Source organism: Protopterus annectens, chromosome 1.part0 (genome assembly GCF_019279795.1).
Source record: "Protopterus annectens isolate FY-2018-M chromosome 1.part0, PAN1.0, whole genome shotgun sequence".
Classification (NCBI taxonomy): domain Eukaryota; kingdom Metazoa; phylum Chordata; order Ceratodontiformes; family Protopteridae; genus Protopterus; species Protopterus annectens.
In genome coordinates, this window is record NC_056725.1 from 1,628,177,207 (window position 1) to 1,628,200,938 (window position 23,732).

Consider the following 23,732-nt stretch of genomic DNA (forward strand, 5'->3'; position numbering starts at 1 on the left):
CCCAGTCATTCAGAAGCTTAAATGAACAAAACATTGACATGATGATAATGAAATTCGTTAGAACCCAGATTCAGCTTGGAGTTCTCTTGGTGCCATCCTCTGAGAACTTACCAAGTCTTGGGGCAGCTACCCCTTCCTCTTCTTTCTCCAGTCCAAGTCCTCCCTTCAGACTCAGCTATCTTGGATCCAATCTGTCCCAGGGCTTACTTCAACTCCAACAACATCCCTTCCTCTTTTGACTCCAATAAGTACAGATCCGGAAGAGACTCGGTGCTGAATCTTCAGGGCCAGGGTTCTAGGGGATTGGTCAACACCAAAGTTGTTGGAATCATCCTTTCCCCTCTGGGTCTCAGCATTTGATAGGTCTGCTCTGAGATCAGTTTCAGGATTGAGACCCATTGGCTCTGAGATATCTGTTCTGTCTGAGTATAGGAAGAAGCCTATGGAGCTGATGGCAACTTTAGCCTTTGAGGCTTTTGAAAGTGTACTAGAGATGCTGAGTGAAAAGGAGCTTCAGTCCAGCTTGGTTCCATCTGAACTCTGGCAGGACTGTGCTTCTATTTCCCATCAGCATTTCAGGCAGGAACAGTCGACACCACAGACTTCTCAGGCTGCATGCTACATTACCTTCTGGTCTGATTTGGAACCTTCTGATCTCCCACTAGAACCATTTCATCAGAAACATATGTGCAAGCGAAAGCACATAGACTGCTCTCCCGAATCTTTCACACTGAAGGCACAGACTTGGATGAAGGCAAAAGCTCCCTAAATCCCTCTCAGAAGACATCACCTTCGGCAAGATCCTTGAATTGATGAAACGGATATGCGGTGGTCCACCAGCAATCCTTCACCACATGAGTCTGCGTTCTTGGAAGCCTTTGAATCTGGCTTAACATTGTCCTGAGTGGAAAAACCCATTGACCCCCTCATCGACCCCATAGTACAGTGAACATGGCACAACCCTGATACTAATTCCAAAAAAAAAAAAGAATATTGGCAGATGAAAAGAAAGAAGACAATCGAGCAAAGGTCCTTCAGTGGATGCGATAGTGGTAGTGGCAACTGCTAAAAAGGAACTGTTGGACAAAAGTTCCTTGGTCCATCCCCAAACTGATAGTCTAGGGCTATGGATTGGTTTGGAAAACAGAATCATGCTTCAATGACTTTTGCACTTAGAGCCCTGAATTATTTAGCCCATGTTACTAGATTTCAGAGAAACCTGACCAAAGAAATGTGCAGGTCTCTCTCTCAGGTAACCTGCCTGCAGATGTTCAGAAGACGGTGGACTCTTGACTTTTACCCTTCAGTCTACCTCCAACTTAGCTATGTGACTACCTTCTAATGCAGCTGATGGCATGGCTAGAGCAGCAGGCACCAATATCACCATGTGTCAGCACTCCTAGATGTATCTCTGTAACTTTGTGGAAAGTTTTAAGACATCCTTTGTCAATGCCTGCTTTGATGGCTCCACTCTATTTGGACCAAAAGTAAAAGGCACTCTAACCAGGAGCCACCAGGCTGGTAAGTCTCTCTTGACAGTGGAAATCCATTTCTCCATGCCTCAGAGAACCTTTTCTAGGAATCAAAGAGCTAGGAAGAAAATGTGTTTCTGTAAGTCACAAAGTTCTTATCATGACAGTCCTGGGGATGGACCTTTTTCTAGAAGGGGAGGAAGCAACCACAATGGACATCACCCTAGAGGAAGAGGTGGACTGTACAACCAGGGCTTTCTTGGTCTCTTTATTAAGAGCCCTATTCAGCTCTACTTAGGGTTTGCCTGACTGCTGCACTGTGGAGGCAGTCACGGGGCATTTATCTCTGCTCCCACAAGCCTGGCAAAACCAAACAGATTCTTGGGTGATGAACATAATTTCCAGATGATTTTCAATTCCCTTCCTCCAGTAAAGAAGAAGAAAGTTCCTGAAGTTCTACATAGTCAGTGGGAACTTGCATCAGCAGAAGTTTCCAAACTGCTAAGAAAGAGTCATCCAATTGGTCTCCAAAAAGTCTACTCAAGGTTCTTTTTAGCCCCCAAGAAAACAGGGGATCTGAGACCCATTTTGAACCTGAGTCATTTAAACCAGTTTGTGAAACAGACAAAATTCAAGATGGTCACAATTTAGTCCATTTTGCATCTACTGAGGAAGGACGACTGGATGTGTTTCATAAATCTCCAGAATGCATGCTATCATATGAAGACAGAGCATTCAAGTAGAGTCCTATGTTCCTAGGTTGGGGCCAATCATTAGCAATTTAGAGCCCTGCCTTTAAGTCTCACCACAACACCCAGGGTGTTTACCAAGATAATTGCAGTGGTGGCAGCACATCTTTGCCTGCAAGGAATCCTTGTTTTCCCGTATCTTGAAAATTGGCCATGAATTACTATCTCTGATGCCCTATTATCTAATGTTCTGGGCCTTCTGCTCTATCTGATGCAAGATTTAGGGATCAAAGTCAGCCTACCCAGACATCATCTTACCCTAACTCAACAAATGGAATTTATTGGATAACACATGGATTCAAGTTTACAGATTGCCAAACTCCCCCACTTCAGAGTATTATCCCTCTGCCTTACATCCACTCAAGTACTCCATCACCCTTCTCCTCTGGTAAGACTAATTCTTCGCCTCTTAGATCTGATGGCTTCTATACTCCTCATGGTTCCATTAACCAGATTTTATATGAGAGTTCTTCAGTGGACTCTAGTGGAGCAATGGTCCCCAAGCATTCATCCACTGCATACTAGAATTTGTCTCACTAGAATCTGCAGACAGCACATCTTCTGGATGGTAAAATCCCTTTCAGTGACTGGAAGATGTCTATTCCAGATGGATCCAACGTGACTGTATTAATCACAGAAGCATCCAATCTGGGGTGGGGTGGAGGGACATTTTGAAGAGAAGACATTCCATGGTACCTGATTGCAGGCAATCTTGACATCAGTATCTTGAAGATGAGGGCAGTCCTGCTAGAGCTGCAGGCATTCCAGGATACCCTCCTCAAGGGTGTGACTTCTGTACAATCAGACTACATGTCGGTAGTCTGGTACATTAACAAACAGGGAGGAACATACTCCTATGCCCTATGTCAAGAGGCCATGAGAGCTTTGAAATGGATGATGTGTTCTCATTGCTTTCTGATAGCAACACATATACTGGGAACTTCCAATGTACTTGTGAACAAATTGAGCAGAAATGTTTTAATGCCTCACAAGTGGTCTTTCAATCTAACAGTGACAACCATCATTATTTGTCACTGGGACCAACTGTACTGCGATCTCTCTGCATCCTACCTGAAAACCAAATGCAGCTGTTAGTTTGACCTAATCCCTCTGCAGGGACAGTCATAGAGGAATGCTGTATGTCCACAGTCCCCAGGTCTCTGCCTTTTCCATCTTGCCATTAATGAAGAAATTCATAGAGAACCAAGAATGTGCAAGGGCAGAGTGATCCTCATTGACCCATTCTGACCACAACAAATGTGATTCCCCTTTCTGTGGCCTCTTCTAGTTCATCCACTATGATTCCCCTTTCTGTGGCCTCTTCTAGTTCATCCACTATGGGTGTTGGATATTAAATACACCTGTCTGGAGTACCTCCTCTGGATCAGAAATCTGTGAAATTAACTGCTTGATTCCTCTGGTTCCAACATTAGCCAGAGATGGGCTCCCAACTTCTGTTTTTCAGATCATATCAGTTTCCCAAAAACAATTCACTAACAAGATTTACCATAGCAAATGGAAGAGATTTTCCATTTGTGCTATTTCAAAAGGTTTAGATCCCTTCTCTACTCCTATTTCTTCCATTTTAAAAATCTTGTCTGAATTTTTCAATAGTGGCTCTAGCTATTCCACTGTCAAAGTTCAAATGGCCAATAACTCAGGTTTACAAATAGAGTAGAAAGACAACTCTATAGCTTCCCTTAAGCCCCTGTAAGGCCTTTTTGAAGGGAACCTTTCTCCTATGACCAGCTGCCAGAGATACAGTACCCTCCTAGGATATTACTATCATGCTACAAGCATTAACTCAACCACCCTTTGAACCAGCAGCATCAGTGATTTGAAGTTTCTCTCTTGTAAAACAGTTTTTTTCTGGTGGCTGTTGTCAGCCAGACAGATTTCAGAGATGCAAGCATTTTCCTGCAAGAGTCCCTCTCTTATACTTCCTAAGGACAGAGTTTCCATGAGAACTAATGCATCCTTCCTTCCTAATATGGCATTCGAGACTAATGTAAATCAGTCATTAAATATATCAGTCTTTTTCCCCGAATTCTCAAACAAATGTGAATACTTTTTACATGTGATTGACTTTCCTTGTCAACTTGGGTTCGACCTTCATAGGACCAAGTAGTTCAGAAACTTTGATTGTTTGTTGCCTTCTCAACATTAAGAAAAGCAGTTACTAAGGTTACTTGTTCCAGATGGTTATCAGAGTGCATTTCTTTCATCTGCAATAAAAATGTCTGTGAGCAGTCCTAACTGATTGATTTTCAAACCCACCTTTTTACCTGTATGCTAGATTTAGTCTTGAATATAATTGCTATAGATTATTTTACGGGGGCAAACTTGATCCAAGGTACGAAGGTGAAATGGAAGGAATTATAGGTAGGGAAGAAGTTAAGAGCCCTGGAACAGAGAAGTTTTAGAATCCTTGCCAAGGCTGGATCCGACTGGATCTGACAACCCATAGTTCAACCGGGCAAAAATCAGAAAACATGAATCCATTGTTATACTAAGTACATAACTTTTGTTTTAGTATTCACTAATAAAGATGACCTGGTTACTAACATAAAACTTTTATGCCTATAGGAAATCAGATTGTGACTATTTCTTATTTCAGATGGATAGAACTTTGAAAGGTAATTATAGAAAAGAGAAGGATACAATCTGAATAAACAGGATAGGTTTAAGATGAGTCATGATTTGTTAAACAGAAATGGAATGAAATTAACTTTGCATATGAAGAATATGGCCAGACGATTTTGAAGAATGTCTGCATTAGGCATTTAAATGAAACATATAAGATGATAGAAAAGTGAACTTGGATAAAGAAACATTGGTGGAACACAAATCTTATCAAACTTATTTTAAAAAAAAAAAAGGGGTTATAAAAAAATACTAGAAATGCTTTAACATATAACAAGAAATGGTTAAATAACATCACAAAAATATTAAAGATACTTTTGTAGGAAGGGTGATATGAGTAGACATTAATAAGCAAAGAAAACAATAATAAAAAATATGTGTGTACATTTAGAGACCAGATCAGAGAACTGAAATAATGAAGCAGAATCAAATTAATGTTGCACATTAACAGTTAATTGCTGATATAATTCAGTAACTACTTTGCAAAATCCTTATGAGAAAAATTAAACTGGCCTGATTAAAGTGATTAAAGTATCCATTCCATCTCATACTTACTGTCCCAGTATCAAGCAAGAAGTAGTAAAAGCTGCTATAAGTAAGGTCAACAGATATAGTGCAATGAGACCAGACTCAGTTCCTGGGCAGTTTGTATCTCTTATTTCCAGTGATTTAATAATAGCATTGACCTGGATATTTAACAAATTGCTGAGACTGGGATTTGTACCTGATAACTGGAAAAATCCTGTGTCACACCCATCTCCAAAGGTGGAGACAGATAAATCATTGTAAGCTATTGACCAGTAAACTTAGCATCTATAATTGGAAAGGTATATGACATATGCATTCTCCACATATTAACAGATGATAAAAATACGAGAGAAAAATATACTACCCCAATTTGACTTTATGAAATGAAGATCAACTTTAGCATGTCTTACAAATCTCTGTGAAGATATTAGTTATCTAAGAGATCAAGGGAAGTCAGTCACAGTTGTATACATGGACATTTCAAAGGCTTTTGACACTTTAGATTTAGAACCTGGTCAAATTATTGAGGAAACAGAAAAAAAATACAGGTAAATGACTATGTTATAAACTGGATTAATAACTGATGTACTGGTAGATCACAGTGGGTGAGCTTATAAGGAAAACCATTTAGATGGGTACCTCTAAACACAGAGGTACCTCGGGGTTAATTTTGGCCCTATCCTGTTTTACATGATATTTGCAGACATGCTACTCTCCCCAAATTTTTTTTCTTAGTAACTACACAGACAACTGCAAAATAAGAACAGAGCTAAATTGCACAAGTGACAATGATGACCTGAATCAATATTTGCAAGAGATTCATGACTGGGCTATATCATTTGGATTGAGATTCAGTTACAATAAATGTAAAGTTGTTCTTTTTGGAGTTGTAGTAAATCTGAAAATGAAACTAGGAGGTAGTTTATTGGTTTATTGAAGATGGTAGATCATATAAAGATCTAGACATCTTAATTATTAAGGATTTTACGTTTAAGAAAAACTATCAAGAATTAAGATCACGGCCTGTGAAGAAGATAGGCCTAATTGTTAGCACAATGCAAACAAGAGATCCAAAAAATATTAAAAAAATGTATACATCAGTGATTACATCATCGATTGTGTAGTGTAATGTTTTGTACATTATCAGTAGCTGATTTAGTTGCCCTTGAAAAGATTCAAAGAAAGACAAAAAAAGGTTAGATATTTGTACAAATTAAGTTATGAAGAAAGATTAAAACATTTAAATATATTCAGCATTTTATACAGAATCATTACAGGAAAACTGTACCTAGCTTCCAAGGTCATCAAAGATGATGAACTGAGATCTAATTTAAAATTTATTTTAAGAGAAAAGTCTGGTAACCCAAGATATAGAGGTCCTCACGATACTGTAAAACTCAATAGAACTAAGAAGTAGGCAGTCAATCCACACATTTTGGAACTCAATACTACTTTATATTAGAGAATGTGCTAATTTAAATATTTGCAAGAAGCACTAGTTTGCCATATGGGAGAGCATACATTTACATATAACATAAAGGAATATGCTTTATGTATGGTCCAACTTTGAGCCTCTGGCAGTTCTAACTTAACAGTTATGTAACTATGTACATTTTAGATTTGTGATTCGAGAAATTTCCCTTCTGCTGTGTAGTTGTCAGTAAGGTATGCATTTTTGTCTTCCTGGGGCTTGCCTAGCTGGAGATAATGTTTTGTTTTGTATAGATAGTCTAAATGTTGCCTTCAGTGTAATCTTAGAATTCAGATTGATATTCCCTCTCATGCTTACCTCTTTCTTCTACTTATTTATTAGCTGTTACTTCATAGTTATAGTATGCCTCAATCTCATTGCACAGGCTGGATCAAACTTGTTATTCTCCTTGGTTGTTTTTGCTGGAGAGGGGTAAGCTATATCTTACAGAGGGTAAGCTATATCTTACATCGTGTATCTCATGAGTTAGGGAGATAATTGAGATGTTTGAACTTGGTGTGCTAATAGATATCAGCAATGATGGTAGATGTTGCCATGGGTGTAGGTGGTGATGGTCAGCTACTGAAAATAACTGCTGTATTTTGCTGTTACATACTTGCTTTGAGCGTTTCAGAAAGTAAGTGAGTTGCTTTGAGCTACTGTTATGGTAAGTGCTTGGAAACCTGTTTTTTTTAATGAGACTGTGTCTGGCTGTCGGACGATGGTGATGCAGACTGATTTTGCTAAATATTTTTTTCAGTTTCAACTCTTCACTGATTATGAAGAGAAAGCTTAAATGATACTCAGTATTTGCATTGTTTCTTTTTCATGAGCTTTGCTAATCTGTTTTTTTTTATATTTGAAGAATTCTTATTTGAGCGTCTTTCTTCTACTGATGAGGTCCTTGTTTGGTCAGTGTACAGCTGTCTGATTCTCCTAACTGAAGAGCGTCTCTTCTTCACTAAGTGTCATACTCTGTATGGTAGGTAGTGTCAATGACTTCTTAACTACTTTGCTGTTAATTCTTTCTACCTTGTTAATTTTTTTTCTAAGGCAATATGCTGCATGATTGATGTTGTACTTAATGAAGGCTGCACAAAGACAGTAGTTAAAAAAGCATAAGAGAATGTTTATTTATTGAAAAGATGATGGCTATGCAGTTATAAGGTTGCTTGTGGATGGAGTATGGTGAGTTGAGGTTGAGAAATGGGGACAGCTGTGTATGGACTGACTAGAAACACCTATTGTTTTCTGTCATCAAATTTCATATGCGTGTATGTATGTATGACTAACCCTAAAGGATTTTAAAATTTTTTGAAGTATGAATCGTCATTCACTGATATCTGTAAAATAGCTCATTGCCATAAAAGTTTAGAGCTTAGCCTCATAAGGAACATTTTGTTGTGCTATGGCTAAATCACTTGTTTGGGTAATTTCATGTATGTGTCTGCTTGTGTTTTTGTGTGTTTATCTCTGTCTCTGTGTGTATATATTTGTGTGTGTGTGTGTGTATATATATATATATATATATATATATATATATATATACACACACACACACACACACACACACACACACACATACACACATATGGGTTCATTTTATAATCTCGAAAATCCTGAAATATTTCAGTGTTTTGAGACTAAAATAGCGAAAGCCCAGTTCTGCGAAAGACCACATAACCAAATCAGGAAATATCAAATCAGCGGTTATGGTGGTGCGCTGTATTAATGGATAGCTGAAGATTCAGGTAAGTGTTTATATGTTAAGGGTTTTGGGTAGGGATTTTAGTGTATGTTAGTGTGTTGGGAAGTTGTAGGTGTAGGTTACAGTATGTAGGTAAGAGTGTGTGTGCGCAAGTGTTGAGAATGGTGGTGTTTGTACGTATGTGATGTAGATTGTGTAGTGGTGGGTTTCGTGTCTTTGTCTTTTTAGTGCGACCTTGGAGTTAGTATATATAAGTAGGGGGGTGTTGGGGGCATAGCCCCCCCCCACATGGGGGGTGCAGGGAGGCTTGTAGGATAGGTTTGTGTATTTGTGTTATGTTTGTGTGTGTTTTGTTAGTTTGTTGTAGTGTGGGGAGGAAGGTGTATGTGTGTTGTGTGGTGTAGGGTGTGTTTAAAAGTCGCGATTTTGAATTTCGCGCTTTTGGGGTTTTGGTATTTTGATTTTTCGGCTTTATAGTCTCGAGATACTGAATTTCAAAGAATTTTGAGATTATAAAGTGAATCCACACACACACACACACACACATATATATATATATATATATATATATATATATACACACACACACACACACATATATATATATATATATATATATATATATAGGTTCATAGGTTCATAGATTAGAACTAGGCTAACTGCCCTTGCAAGCCATTTTAAGCCTAGCCAATTATCCCCTTTGAGATTCAAATCCTGCACCTTGTCTTTGTAAGGCAAATACCTTAACCACTAGGCCACCCTCCCAATATATATATATATATATATATATATATATATATATATATATATATATATATATATATATAAATATATATATATATATATATATATATATATATATATATAAATATATATATATATATATATATACACATATATCTTAAAATCCTGAAGCTGGGAGATGTTGAATTTCACGCTTCTGGTGGTGCAGTGAATGGATGGGTGGAAGTTTAGGTAAGTATGTATGTGTGTTGGTTAGGGGCTTTAGTGTGTGCCAGTGTGTGTTGTGACTGTGATGTGTGTGTGTGAGGGACTCTAAAATGTGTGGGTGTGAGTTTCATTTGTGTGTCTGTGCGATCTCGGAGATAGTATATTTAAGTAGAGGGGGTGTGGGGGGCACAGCCCCCCACATGGGGTGTGTAGGGGGGCTTGCCCCTTCTTATCTGAGGGGTAGGATTATCTGTTTGATTATGGGGGGAAGTAGTGTGTAGGTGTATTGTATGTTCGGGATTTTAAATTTCGCGGTTATGGGGTTTCAGGATTTTTTTTTTTGAACTACACATACACGGAAGCGCTTTTCAATGTTAAGCGCTTTTGTGTATGTGTGTTCGATATTTTGTGATTCGGATATATGCTAGTTGAGCGTGTGTCCTAGACCCATATACACACACACATATATATATATATATATATATATATATATATATATATATACAGACAGATAGAGGCAGTCTTTGTGATTTCCCATCCAATCAGCTGCAACCCTCAAACTGGGTAATCTCCAGTAGTGAGGAAACAAATTAGTTCAGGACCCATAGGGGAGACTTGATGATAAGCAGGCACAGAACATTTCACTGTTATTAGATGCAGTTGTTGACTTTCTAAATATAGGCCTCATTTTAATTTGTAGTTGAAGAAATGTAAATACTGTCTCTTGTTACTTTGACTTCATTGCATTTATCTTTATATGTACGTGTGTGTGTGTGTGTGTGTGTTTATCTATATCTATGTGTATCATTAATAGAATAAGGGATGTCTAAAACACTTGCCTTAGAACTTTTTGGAACTGAGGCTGTGGTATCAGGAAGGATTTGAGTTCCCTCTGTGATGTACTGAACCTGAGAGCATCATTCAGTAGTGGTAGGTATGTGTGTGTCTGTCTGTCTGAAGAGGAATGATCTCCAGTCACAGAGCATCACTATCAGAAAACAAGTTGAAAAAGCTATATTCTTAGTAACCTATCTGTCTGAAATGGGGAAAATCCACTCCAGTTATCATATCCTGTAGTACATTTGTTTTTGTTTGATCAGTCCCAGATGTCATGATCATTATTATGCATGTTTTAGGTGTGCCTTGTCATGCAGAAACTAAGAAGAAACAACCAGGTGAATCAGGCACAGGTTTCTTCATGTGAGAACAAAGATGAACTTAACTTTAGTTTAATTGGACACAAGCTGTCTAATGATCATACTGCAGTTGTTTCAGTTGAAAGTGTGGAAGGGGGTCTGCTGCCAGCTATTGTGAGAGCTTGCAATCTCTTGTCTCTCAGCATCCTTCTGTGTAGGTATGCACCTCTAATATGCCATGCAGGAGGTTAGACTCACAGTCTCCTTCCTCACTTGTGAAAAAAAGTTGCCATCAAGTAAGGCTGTTCCTTCTCCTCTGTGTTTGGTGAGGCAAATGACAATTATTTTGGACATTAGTATATCCTCATATACAGATGTGGAGAACTTGGCATCTCTTGGGCTTCTCTTGGACAGCCAATATTTCAGGAAATCTTGTATACCACATAAATAAGATAAGCTAGTTTGAATACTTTCTACCTCACCCTAAATGCTTTATGAAGAATGCAGAAACCTAAAACAGCGTATTTGGTTTGTTTCCTCAAAAATTATGTTTTATTTATAGATGTAATCAGTGCTGATTGGATGTATTTATAATCAATGCAAATTAAATGCACGCAGATATAGTATTACAACAGCCACAAAGGGAGATCAGAGGTTTAAATTATCAAAGGATTTCTTAATGTTATACGCATTGTACATATAAATAATTTACTGTGATATTTCACAGATTAGTATATTTAAGTAGTGTGTTGTTACACTGGCTAAAAATCATAACACAATACTGAGATTTACTGATAAGGAAAACACAAGTAAACTAAAATATTTTAAAAGTCCAAATCTCTGTAGCTACCACTGTCAAAAGGGCATCTTGACTGAGGAATATTATAGTTTCTGCAATAGGAGCACATTCAAATAACATTAATAGTTGATCCAATGGTGTCTATATTTGTCCAATTCAACACATGGGTTGTTGGATCTAATTGAATCTGACCTCTGCACCAATTCTGAAGTTTCCTGGATCCAGGGCCCTGACTCCTCCATACACATAATTTCTTACTCTCCATTGTAACTCAGATCTCGTTTGCAGCCTGAAGACTTCAACTGCGTTCTACTAGGGCTGTTCAACCACTGATCTAGCCTTTGTGTTATAACTCCTTTTTCTTCTCTCCCTACTGAGAGATTTATTTCTCCAGTGTTAGTTTTTAGACTTAGCGTTTGAGTATGTGAGTTTTATAGGATTATTTTTTTTCAAGATTTAGGCAGTTAGGGTAATAGAAGTAGTTGTCTGTGTAAGAATATGTATTCTGTTTTTATTTAGTATGTTCACTGTCTTTTGAAAACTGTTACTAGCATGATTATTAGCTTGAATAAGAAGCTGCAAGAATAATATGAAATATAAAGGGTTAATTTAAAAATAGTATAAAATGCTGAAAATTAGAAAGTAGTAAGTGTGCTGGCAAACATATATAGCATAAATAGATATCGGCATCCATGCATAAAGGAGTATGTTATTGAGAAACAGAGTTTTGTAAAAATAGCCACGCAGATGGTAGTTGGAAAGACATCAGTATAAAGCTGGAACATTGATAACGCTGGAACACCAAGTTTCGGATAATGCAAGACTGACTTTCCCAGGACCACTGGACTTCAGAAAACCAAGGACAATCATAAATTAAGAGAACAAAGAAAATAGTAAAAAAAATATCAGACGTTGGTATAAATATGAGTGTGTATAAACAAGCTTTGGGAATGTGCCATAGAGAGCTGACAGTATCTGTACAGCATGCTTGTAGATTCAAAAGAAGAATGTAATAGTAAAATCGTATTAACTGAAATAGCTTGTCTCAGTGTACTTGTTGTACTTAGTACAATACAGTAATAAAAGTAGTTGGTCACAGTAAATATTTAATATACTGTAGTAGCATGTGTAATAATGCAAGTAACAGCAAGAAACCAACAAAAGACGCATATATAATTTTTCAGTTTGTAGAGTTATTACATTTTGGTGTGTTGTTCATACTTATAAATTTAGTACCCAGCTTAGAGTGAGCTTTTCTAGTAACTATTGATAGCGATGCCTAGTCTATAGTGTATTTTTCTAGTAAGTATTGATATTGACCGTTTTCTGGTGTGTCTTTATTCTGATTAGTCATAATTCTTAAGCTAGACATGTCATATCGCCAGGGATTTTAAAAGTGTTTTGACTACGGACATAAACTCCCTGTTCAGTATCCCCATACATTGTGTGTATATACTGTTTGGGCACTGCCCACCTTAATACTCAATGCCAAGCCTGTGTCTCCTTTACTTCTGGGGCACTCCAGACTATGAGAGAGAGAGAAGCTCATAGTTAAGGTCCTCCTCCCTCTACAGACAGGGTCCTCAGTTTCTACTGCTTCTACCTGCTGAACTGCTAGTTTTCCTGCTAGTAAACAGGATATGAGCAGACCCAAAGACCAGCCAAAAGTAAAGGAAAAAGATATGACTGAGCCAAAAAAGTCAAAGTGGATTCTGAAAAATTAAGGAAGTGCTCCTCTTATCCGACAGTGACAGCTGGGATGGATCTGAAAAATCCTAGAAGGTCTGAACCGACAGTCTCTTAGGTCTGTTCCTCTTCTTCTCAGTCTATTTCTCTCTGCATTTGGTGAGTCCAAGGTTACATTCTCCATTATACTTCAGGAGCAGAGGCACATGAGACCTTCTTCGATGCCTTCTTTTACATGGTCATCCAGAAGCCTAACCAAACAAGAAGTCAACAGTATGGTGCAGAGGTTCATTAGAAAACAACTCCCGCTTAGGGGTTGTCTCGCTGCTGTTTCCTGGGAATGTGCCAAGTCTTGACCCAACCACTACTCTTCTTATTTCCCAAGTCGTGGTCTACCCTTTGGACTGACTACCTTGGATCCAACCTGCCCTGGAGCGCCTTTGTCAGAGCCAACAGTCTGTGCTACTTCGACTCCTACAGCATCCCTTTCTCTTTTACCTTCAATATGTTTGGGCCCAGAAGAGACTCAGAGCTGAAGCACTGGTACTGGGGTTTGAGGGGTATGGGTCAACACCAACGTTGTCAGAATTGTCCCTCCCTTTCCAGGCCTCAGCACTCGATAGCTCAGATCCAAAATCAGCTTCAGAGTTGAGACCCATTGGCACCAAGTATCTATTCTGTCTTCAGATAGGAGGAGGCATATGTAGCAAATGGCTGCTTTGGTCTTTGGGGCCTTTGAGAGGATCCTGTTGATTGATACTATAGTTTTGGGGGATGGGTTGATGAGATGGGTTTTTCAGATGATATAAGAATGTCATTTGGTCTTGATAAATGAGCAAAGCAACTTTTAAAGAAGGAAAACTGCAGTACCAGGAAGACATCACTTTGGGACAAGAATGCAATATAAAAGAACTTGAGCAAGAGCGAGTGTATAAATATTTGGGAATTGATAAAGGATCAACAATAAAACATGAACAAATGTGAATAAAGGTTAGTAAGGAATACTTTATAAGACTTAAATTAATTCTGAAAACAGTGTTGACATCTAGGAACAAAATCCAAGGTATAAACAAATTTGCTCTTCCTGTCCTAATTTACAGTGTTGGAGTGACTGACTGGCACCAAAATGTTTTGGGTAGATTAAATAGGAAAACAAGAAGGATGCTTCATGCTCATCAAATTATTTATAAAAATCAGTGCATACCAGGATTATATATTCCTTGTTCTGAAGGAGGGATGGGCCTACTTGAAATTGATTATATGTCTAGATCTGCAATTGTGGGGCTCTACACATACCTGCTGACCTCACAAGACCCAAACGTAGTGAAAGTTTTGAAACATGAGGAGAACAAATCTAAGATGAATTCTCTGCTTAATCTAGCAGAAGCATATTGGCATCAAGCAGGAATGGAAATCAAACCAGAAGTATACAAAAATCAGGCAGCAACTGAATGTGCCGAAAAACAAAAGAAAGAATATAAGGTGAAAGACCAGATGAGAAGGCAAGGCATGTGGAAAATGCATAAATATAGTTGCAAGTATAGAAAACTTCTGGAAGAACATGTTGATCAGGAATGAATTCAGGAATGGTTAACGAGAGGCAAATTCAAACCAAGGGATGAAAGGTTAATGTTGGTGGCCCAATATAGTGGGCTGCATAGACGTTGGTTTACAAAGTGGGAGAAACAGACAAATGTAGGTATTGTAAAATCGAACTGGAAACAGTTGCACACCTCGTTGCTGGTTGTGACATACTAATGACAGAAGGACTGTATACTGAAAGGCATAATAATGTGGCAAGATTGTTGCACTGGAGATTGTGCAAACATTATGATAATGAAGTGGCTGAAAAACACTGGAAACATGAGACACAAAGCATCATAGAAAATTATGAAGTTTACATCACATAGGATCATCCATTATCAACAGTTCAAAACATAGATTCTAGAAAACTGGATGTAATGGTCCATGAAAAGAAGACAAAAGTAGCATTTATCATTGAAATCACCACACCCAGTGACTACAGTGTCTTGCGTACAGAGAGAAACAAAGTCATAAAATATCAGGATTTGCATGCAGAAATGAGAGCAATGTGGAAGAAAGATACCCAGACAGTCCCAATAGTTGTAGGATCAATGGGTCTTATAAAAAATAATCTACAATTGTATTTAGATATGTTACCATTACATGCAACTCTATATGAATTGCAGAAGGAGTCATTACTGGGCACCTTGCGGGTGCTACGAAGAGTACTTGTGGCTGGCATCAAAGATTGAAACAATACCAGTTTCATGAACTTTAATTATACTTTGACTATAGAATGTGATATATTCCCGTCATGGTATTAGAAACCCAAAAGAATTGGAGAAATTAAAAAAGAAAGATTATTTACTTGGATGTTTATGTACAGAGCTTTTTAAACTCCAATTAGAATTACCAAAATGTGAAAAGAAAACTTATCTGAATGTTGGATGTAAAAAAAACATTGTAATGCTATTTGAATACTATATGACTGTTACATGATTTGTAAATTTTGAAAAAAGTACAAGATTTTTAAAGCTTTATGGAGTGATTCTTTCATTTTAACAAAAAAGATGGCTTTATTTAATATTGTGGAAATAAAAAAATCCAAAGACACTTTTTTTATGTAACTTGGACAATTCTTGTAGTGGCTAGGAAAACTATAAGAAGAAGTTGGAAGAATCCTTCAGATCCAAAATTTTCTTATCTTCCTGAAAGGCGTGGCAATCAAAGAAACAATAGTCAAGAAGAATAGAATTTTCCATAATAACTTTAAGGACAATCCCTGGTTGAAAATATTAGCCCTCGTTGATACTTTTCAGCTTAAATTTGATTAGATTAATTTGTTCTTAAAATGTTTTTATTCATGGCTTGTATTAGTTATCAACAATATGATCTCAGGCATTTTGTATGCATTGTAAATAGTTAAATTGTTATTTATTTACAATTTGCATTGTTTTATTCAGTTACTGTATTATATGTTAAAACTCAGCACATTCTGTAACCATTTCTAAAATTAATAAAATACTTTAAGCAGTAAATATTTAACTTAGAAAAATGTAACATAAAATAATGTTTTGCAGGGGGCAAGCCCCCCCTGCACACCGCCATGCTAACTTCATGGCTGCAGAACCACTTGAAAAAAAGAAAAAAACACCATATACAGTGAATCAACATCCGTGTGCAAACACAAACATTTATAAATTTGGAGAGTATACATCTATATGAATTCCTTTCAGAAGCTTGAAGTTTCAAAACTTCGAAATGCAAATGGTTGAGACCATAAGATCAAAGTTTTAAAACTTCTGAAGTTTGGAATGGAGATCGCCGTACAGCACGGAATGGGAAATTTACTGATTTCTTCACTGTAGTGCAATCTCGGAGTTGGAATATTTATTTATCATGGGAGCTGGGGGTAGAGGGGGGCTTGCCCCTCAATTGATCTTATGGTCTCCACCATCTGCAGTTGGAAGTTTTGAAACTTCAAGCTTGTGAAGTAGATCTGTGTGCGCGTGTGTGTGTGTGTGTGTGTGTGTGTGTGTGTGTGTATATATATATATATATATATATATATATATATATATATATGGGTCTACTTTGTTTCGATGAATTTCATTTCACCCCAATCACTTCGCTAAAAACTCAAATTACTGAAAACTCATTTCACTAAATCTCATTTCACTGAACTGCAGTTGGTATATATGGCACTATGTAGAGTACTGTAAGGCAAGTAAAAGATATATGCCCTTTTCCCCCACTGTAAGTGCAATTCCAGAGTTAGTATATATATATATATATATATATATATATATATATATATATATATATATATTTATATATATATATATATATATATGTATAGTTAGGGTGGATGTGGGAGGCACAGTTTGTTTTATATTGTATTTTACAAAAAACTTCAAAACTAGACATTTTAAACAGTAGACATGCATAATTGCAACACCAATAACTAACTCTTTCTAGAAGACAATATCTACTCAAACTAAGTGGGGGGCTATGCCCACCACACCTCCCAATGTGGGAGGCTGTGCCCCACACTCCCCCCTAACTATATTTACTAACTCCAGGATTGCACTACAGTGGGAAAAAGGGCATATACCTTTTACTTTCCTTACAGTACCCTACACAGTGCCATATATACTAATTGCAGTTCAATGAAATGAGATTTAGTGAAATGAGTTTTCAGTAATTTGAGTTTTCAGCAAAGTGGTTGGGGTGAAATGAAATTCAGTGAAATGAGATAAAACGAAACAAAGTAGACCCATATATATATATATATATATATATATATATATATACACATATATATATATATATATATATATATATATATATATATACACATATATATATATATATATATATATATATATATATATATATATATATGTGTGTGTGTGTGTGTGGGGAGGGGCTACTTCAGAAACCCAAATGCTCACTTACCTCACTTCCAAAACACCAAAAGAAAAAAGCCGATGACTGCACAACACTGATGTCCCAGAACACCAACTTTACACTCTAGGTAAGCAACTGCTTGGCCATCCTGACAAAAAAGTAAAAGTGAAGAAAAGCAAACCTACCCATGTGTGGGGCTTCACCCCCCCACCCCTCCCCTAACTAAATATACCAACTCCGAGATCACGCTACCACTGGGGTAACGGGCAAAGTTCAACAGGATGGCCCAGCGTTTAGTCAGTGTTCTTGGACATCGCTATTGTGTGGTCCTTGGCCTTTTTGCCTTGGCGTTTTGGAAGGTGGATAAGTGAAGGTTCGGTTTTCTGAAGGGGGCTCGTGTGTGTGTGTGTGTGTGTGTGTGTGTGTGTGTGTGTGTGTGTGTGTGTGTGTGTGTGTGTGTGTGTGTGTGTGTATATATATATAGATATATATATATATATATATATATATATATATATATAAACGTCTTGGGAGTGTGAAGGACTGTGGCAATTTTTATGGAAGGTTTACAATGGTTTCTTAATATTTTTTGGGTAAATCAAGTTAAATTGTTGTTTGTGTTGTTTTAGCTTTCATGGACAGAGTATTTCCCCTATTGCTATGGAATAATACCGTTCTGTGTCTGTTAATGTTTGCTATTAAGAAACCAGTCACCAGGAAATAGAAGAGTAGTATTTCACCAGTAATTCAAGACCTAATTGTTTTGATGAAGGAGCTGTGACATAGAGAATTGACTCTGGCCAAAAAATAAACTGTACAAAAAACTGTCACCAGGTGGACCCCATGGGTAGAGTATAGTGCATCTAATGAGTGAGTTTTGTAGAGAGATAGGAAATGAATTATAAATGACCAGCTGAGAGGTCTGTTACTCAGTTTATGTGGACCAAAATGGTAAGTAGATTGCATTTGTGTCTGATTGTAAGGGGCAATTTTTTTCTGTTTGTCTTTCCTTCTTGTTTACTTTTATATTTATATAATGTTATCTATATTTAATTGTATGTTGTTCATAGCAGTATTCTAGAAATGTTTATGAAGATGGCATATATTTTGATTCTGTATTTTAAAAATGTGAAACTTGCTTGTGTTTGGAAAAGGAAATTTTATTGCTATTTTAATGCCTCAACATTTGGTAAGAATAAAACATTTAATTATTTTGGTCGCCAATAAAGCAATTACTAGAAAGTGGAAATCAAAATCTTCACCATCTGTATTTTAAGTATTGAATATTATAAAAGAAATAAAATAACTGGAAGAATCTTTAGAAAAGACAAGGAGGAAATTACATAGAAATAAATGGAAACTGTGGGAACAATACATGCATAATAATGTTCAGAAGAAGGAAGAGTGAGGTTTAAGGGAAGGCAAGAGTTCAGCAACTTTTTTGTAATGTTGGACTGGTGATAGTAGCAAAGAAAATATATGTGATGTAAATGGAAAATGTTAAAATGGTTTGTTTTCTTTTCTGTCAAAAGTATGATCTGATGTTATCAATTTTCATTCATTCCTCAACAGTTGGGTTCGGATCTGACCCTCTGATCTGACTCAGCCATTATTTTCAGCGTGTGGCCACCAACAAACTCTTGAGCTCCTCCCTTACCCATAATGCTCTAATATCTAACATACCCTAGGTCTCATTTGCCACTTTTGCATTTGGACATGGTCGCTGTCAGTTCTCTAGCTTAGTGTAGCTTTTTCAGAGATAAGTCCAATTTTACTGTATTTACCTTTTTGATATCTTCATATCTTTTCATATATTACTTCTTTTATTGTAGTTTCTGCTTTAGTTCCCTTTCCTACATTTTTCTGTATTTCTTATTACCATGGTTGGTAAACCTTTCTTCCCCTTTTATACAAGTTGTCTGTATTCTTGATACCATTGTTGGTATCTCATTTTTTCTATACCTGAATACATAAAAAAAATAAATAAATAAATCTGATGTTGTCAATCTTCATTTTATCCTTGACAGATGGGTTTGGTTCCAATCTTGGAACGGACTCGGCTGTTACTACAGCTTGCACCAAATCCTCTCGAGCTTCACCTCTACCCAGAATCCCTCTCTCTCAGTTACCTCGGATTTCGTTTGCCGCTTTCCGAAAATGGTTGCATCTAGCTACTACTCTCGAGCGCTAGTAGGTTTAGATAAATTTTTGTCTTTTTTCTTATAGTTTCTGTCTCGTTTCCCTTTCCTTCTTTCTTGTTACACTTAGTGTATTTCTCCGAGTATCATCATTGATATTTTTCCCTTTACACTTTTGTGTATTCACCACTGTCAGTGCTGATAGTCTCCCTCTTTCTCTTGTAGTCTTTCTCTCGTCCCTGTACACGCTTGTATATTTCTATGACTATCATTGTTGATAGTCTCTTTTTTCCCTTTTTCTTTCTGTCTTAAAATATAAAAATGTAAGTAAAAATTATATCTCTTCTGCTCTTGCTTTGCCTTTTTTGTGGAGTGAGATTTACTTAGCAGATTTCTCTAACTGTTTTTCCCTGCTTGACATGGCTGACAAGGGTAAAGGCCCTTGGCTTCAAAAAATGCCAGAAGTGTGGCCATAAAATTCCATCATCAGATTTTCATTTATTTGTGTGCATTGTCTTGGTCCTCCATTTACATGAAGATTGTTGCATTTGTAACACCTTCAGCTACCACACTTTAGTGTAAAGACAGAATAAACTTATTTTAAAAGGAGTTCTCCATTTAGCCTCTAGTGAAGCCTTATCCACTGGACATAAAGCTAAGACAGATGTTTCATCTCCTTCTTTGTCATATGTAGAAAACTGAAGAAAAGAAGTCTCTCAGTTCCGACCTCTCTGCTGGTTCTGAAAACAAAAAAATTGAAGACTTTGGCTCCTAAAGTTTCCATGGAACTGAAGGCCTTTGCTGTTGACAATCCAGTGCCAACATGCATTCTGGCACTGATTGCAATTTCAAGCTCGTTTATATCGAAGGCCTTGATACAAAAAGTGACTGCTGCTTCACCTGACAAGACCACATTGCCTAGAACTACCTACTCTCCGTCTATTGATCCCATTGCTGGAAAGTTTCCAGAGGTATTCTTGCAGAGGCCTAAGTCTCTTTCCATGTTGTCCATCTGTTTCACCAAAAGCCTTTCAGAATTCAACGTGGAAAGGCTAGTGAATAAAATTTTATGGGCTAGAGAGCTTTCGGGCTTCTCTTCGGTACTGATCCAATCATGTATTACTACCAAAACTTCCTTTACTCCATTAACTACTCCTCCTCTAATCTCCTCGGAGGTCTTAGAGTCCTCTGTTCCATACCTCCTGGCACCAACTGTACCAGCTCCAGAGTTCACTTCTTTGGAGCCGGCAGTTACTCTGAGCTCTTCAGTGGTTTCTGAACCAGAGATTTCCTGGAGCTGTGGCTACCCTGCTGGCTTCTGGGGGACAGATCTCTACTCCAGGTTTTTTGGAGCTGTCCTTGCTTCTCTGAGGTTTTGCTCAAGTTAGTTCAGCTCTGGCTTCCATCTCAGGGGTCACTTCTTCAGAGCAGGGAGTGACTGGTTCCGAGGCAGTCCTTCTCAGTTCAGGGCCCCCTTCCCTCTTCAGGGGAGCTGACCTCTGAGGCTATACAGAGAGCCATCTTTCTGCAGAGACTCAGTCGGTGCCTTCCCTCAAGGAACACGTACCCCCCTCTACTTCTGTTATTCCTCCTGCCTCTCCACTGGGACAGTGGGTGCTGAAGCCTCAGGTATCGCAGGCACAGGTACTGTCATCTTCTGATACCTCACCAGATTATCCCCCTGAGACAGTCCCTCAGAAAAAGAAGTGCAAGAAGAAGCATTTGGAGTTCCCCCAGGAATCAGACACTGAAAACACAGATTTCAATGAGAGGGAAGGGTCCCCGCATTCATCCCCTGAAGAGGTCTCATTTGGAGACATCTTGGAAAGTTTAAACAGAGGGGTGGCTGGAAGTCCCAAAACCCTTCTTCTGAGGAATCTGTGTACCCGCAGGCTTTTGGCACCTGCCCATCTACTTCTTGGGTGTCTCTGCCCACTGATGAACTCATTCAGTTGATTTCTCAGTGGGCATGGAAGTCTCCAGACACCATCAAGCCCATCCTCAAAGGACCGGATAAGATTCTTTCCACTACAGAAGATAGGCAGATTTGGACGAAGGGGTTGGCAGTAGATGCTGTGGTCATACCGACAGCCACTAAAAAGGAACTTGCTGAGGAGAGTTCCTCCACCCATCCACCCCATAGGGAGTCTCGGGCCAGGGACAGATTTGGGAAGCAGGTCTATGCTTCATCAACCTTCGCCATAAGGTCCTTGAATTATTTGGCACATTTCACCAGACTCAGACGGAATCTGATTAAAGAGTTATCAGACACCCTGGCAAGAGCTGTAGCTGAGGGAGTCCAAGAGAAAGTAGGTTCCCAGTTAGCCACCCTGGAGTCTGTGTTCAATTCATCCATGATGCTGATCTCTCATACAGGTGAAGGGGTTTCTAGAGCAGCGGATACAGGTGTAGCCATAAGGGAATATGCCTGGATGTGCCTGTGTGACTTTGGGGAACAATTCAAGTCTTCTTTCATCAATGCTCCTTTTTATGGAACATCCTTGTTGGCTGTAAAGTAAAAGAGACTGTATCCAGGTGTGAGAAGGATGGTAATACCCTTTCTGCTGTGGGCGTACGTTTCTCCACCTCCCCCCAACGTCCTTTTCTAGGAACTGGAAGAGAGGTGGAAAAATGTGGTTCAAGAAATCCTAAGGGCCTTTCCAAGACACACATGGAGGGAGTTCCCCCAGGGGCAGAGGGGGGAAGCAAAATGGAAGACACCTCCCTCTTGGTAGGGGTGGTCCATAAAACCAAGGCTTCAGGGATTCTTTCCAAGGCAAGCCCTTTTAGTGTTCCTGAAGAAAAGCCCGATTGTCTTCCTCTGGAGGCAGTAGGGGGGCACTTATCCTCGCACCCAAATGTCTGGCAAAACTTAACAAAAGATTCCTGGGTGCAGCATATTGCATCCAGAGGTTATATCATTCCCTCTTCTCAACCTCCCCCCATTCAAAAGAAAATCCCAGATGTTCCACCCAATCAGAGGGGTTCAGCAGTGCAAGAAATCCAGAAACTGCAGATGTCACGGTACAGTCTATTCTCCTCTTTCTAAAGAAAGATGGCTGGACATGCTCAACAAACCTTCAGGATACGTATTACCATATAAAAATGGACTTACACTCCAGAAGGTTCCTCTGCTTCCAGCCGGGAGCCAGTCATTACCAATTCAGTGTACTGCCCTTTGGACTCACCACAGCCGCCAGAGTGTTCACTAAATGCATGGCAGTAATAGCAGCTCACTTAAGACTGCAAGGATTTCGAGTGTTTCCCTACTTGAACGATTGGCTCATAACTGCTTTGATCAAGCATCAATTAATAGTAGCCAGAGGCTACACTCTCCATTCCTGTGCCCATCTGGGAATTACCATCAATCTAGAAAAGTCACTGTAGATCAATATGCATGTGTATATACCTTTAAGAAGCTATCCAAGGGCTTGCCCTAGAGTATAAATACTGAGCAGATACAAACCTGACTGCCATTTTGTAGTTAGCTGTTGAGATGTGAGCATGTATATGTGTAAGCTCTGTTTGTAAGTTAGTTTATCCTTATTTAAAGATACTGCTATCCATCCTGATATGTTTGTATATATTAAAGCAGCTGAATGAAACCCCAGGCCTTATTATTTGCAATAGAGACAAATGAGTGACAGTCACATTTAACCCCGTCAAAAAAATGTAAAATTCATAAGGGCTGTACTGAATACTCAAACAAAGATAGCATCTCTTCCTCCAGAATGACATCAGAGAATTGTGGTTCAGGTTTGAAAGTTAACTCACAGGAAGAAGGTTACAGCATGATTAGTCTTTCAAGCTCTAGGATCCATGGCAGCTTCCATAACTCTAGTCTCGTTAGCCAAGTTACGTATGAGAGTTCTGGAATGGCTACTAGCTTCCCAGTGGTTTATCCTTCACCACCCAATGTCAGACCAAATCTTAATTACCAACTGTTGCAAAATGGACCTTCTTTGGTGGATGCACTCCAAGCAAATTCCTCACGGTCGTCGCTTTGTTTTTTTCAGA

The 23,732-nt window shown here is 38.3% G+C and overlaps 1 protein-coding gene across 1 annotated transcript in view; it reads left to right on the plus strand.

The window, feature by feature from the left end:
- Nucleotides 1-23,732, plus strand: part of MEI1 (meiotic double-stranded break formation protein 1) — a 2,282,292-nt gene that overhangs the window by 404,818 nt on the left and 1,853,742 nt on the right. The window contains exon 6 of the mRNA XM_044073933.1: nucleotides 7,729-7,845. Within this exon, the coding sequence (XP_043929868.1) occupies nucleotides 7,729-7,845 (117 nt within the window). The remainder of the gene's footprint in view (nucleotides 1-7,728; nucleotides 7,846-23,732) is intronic.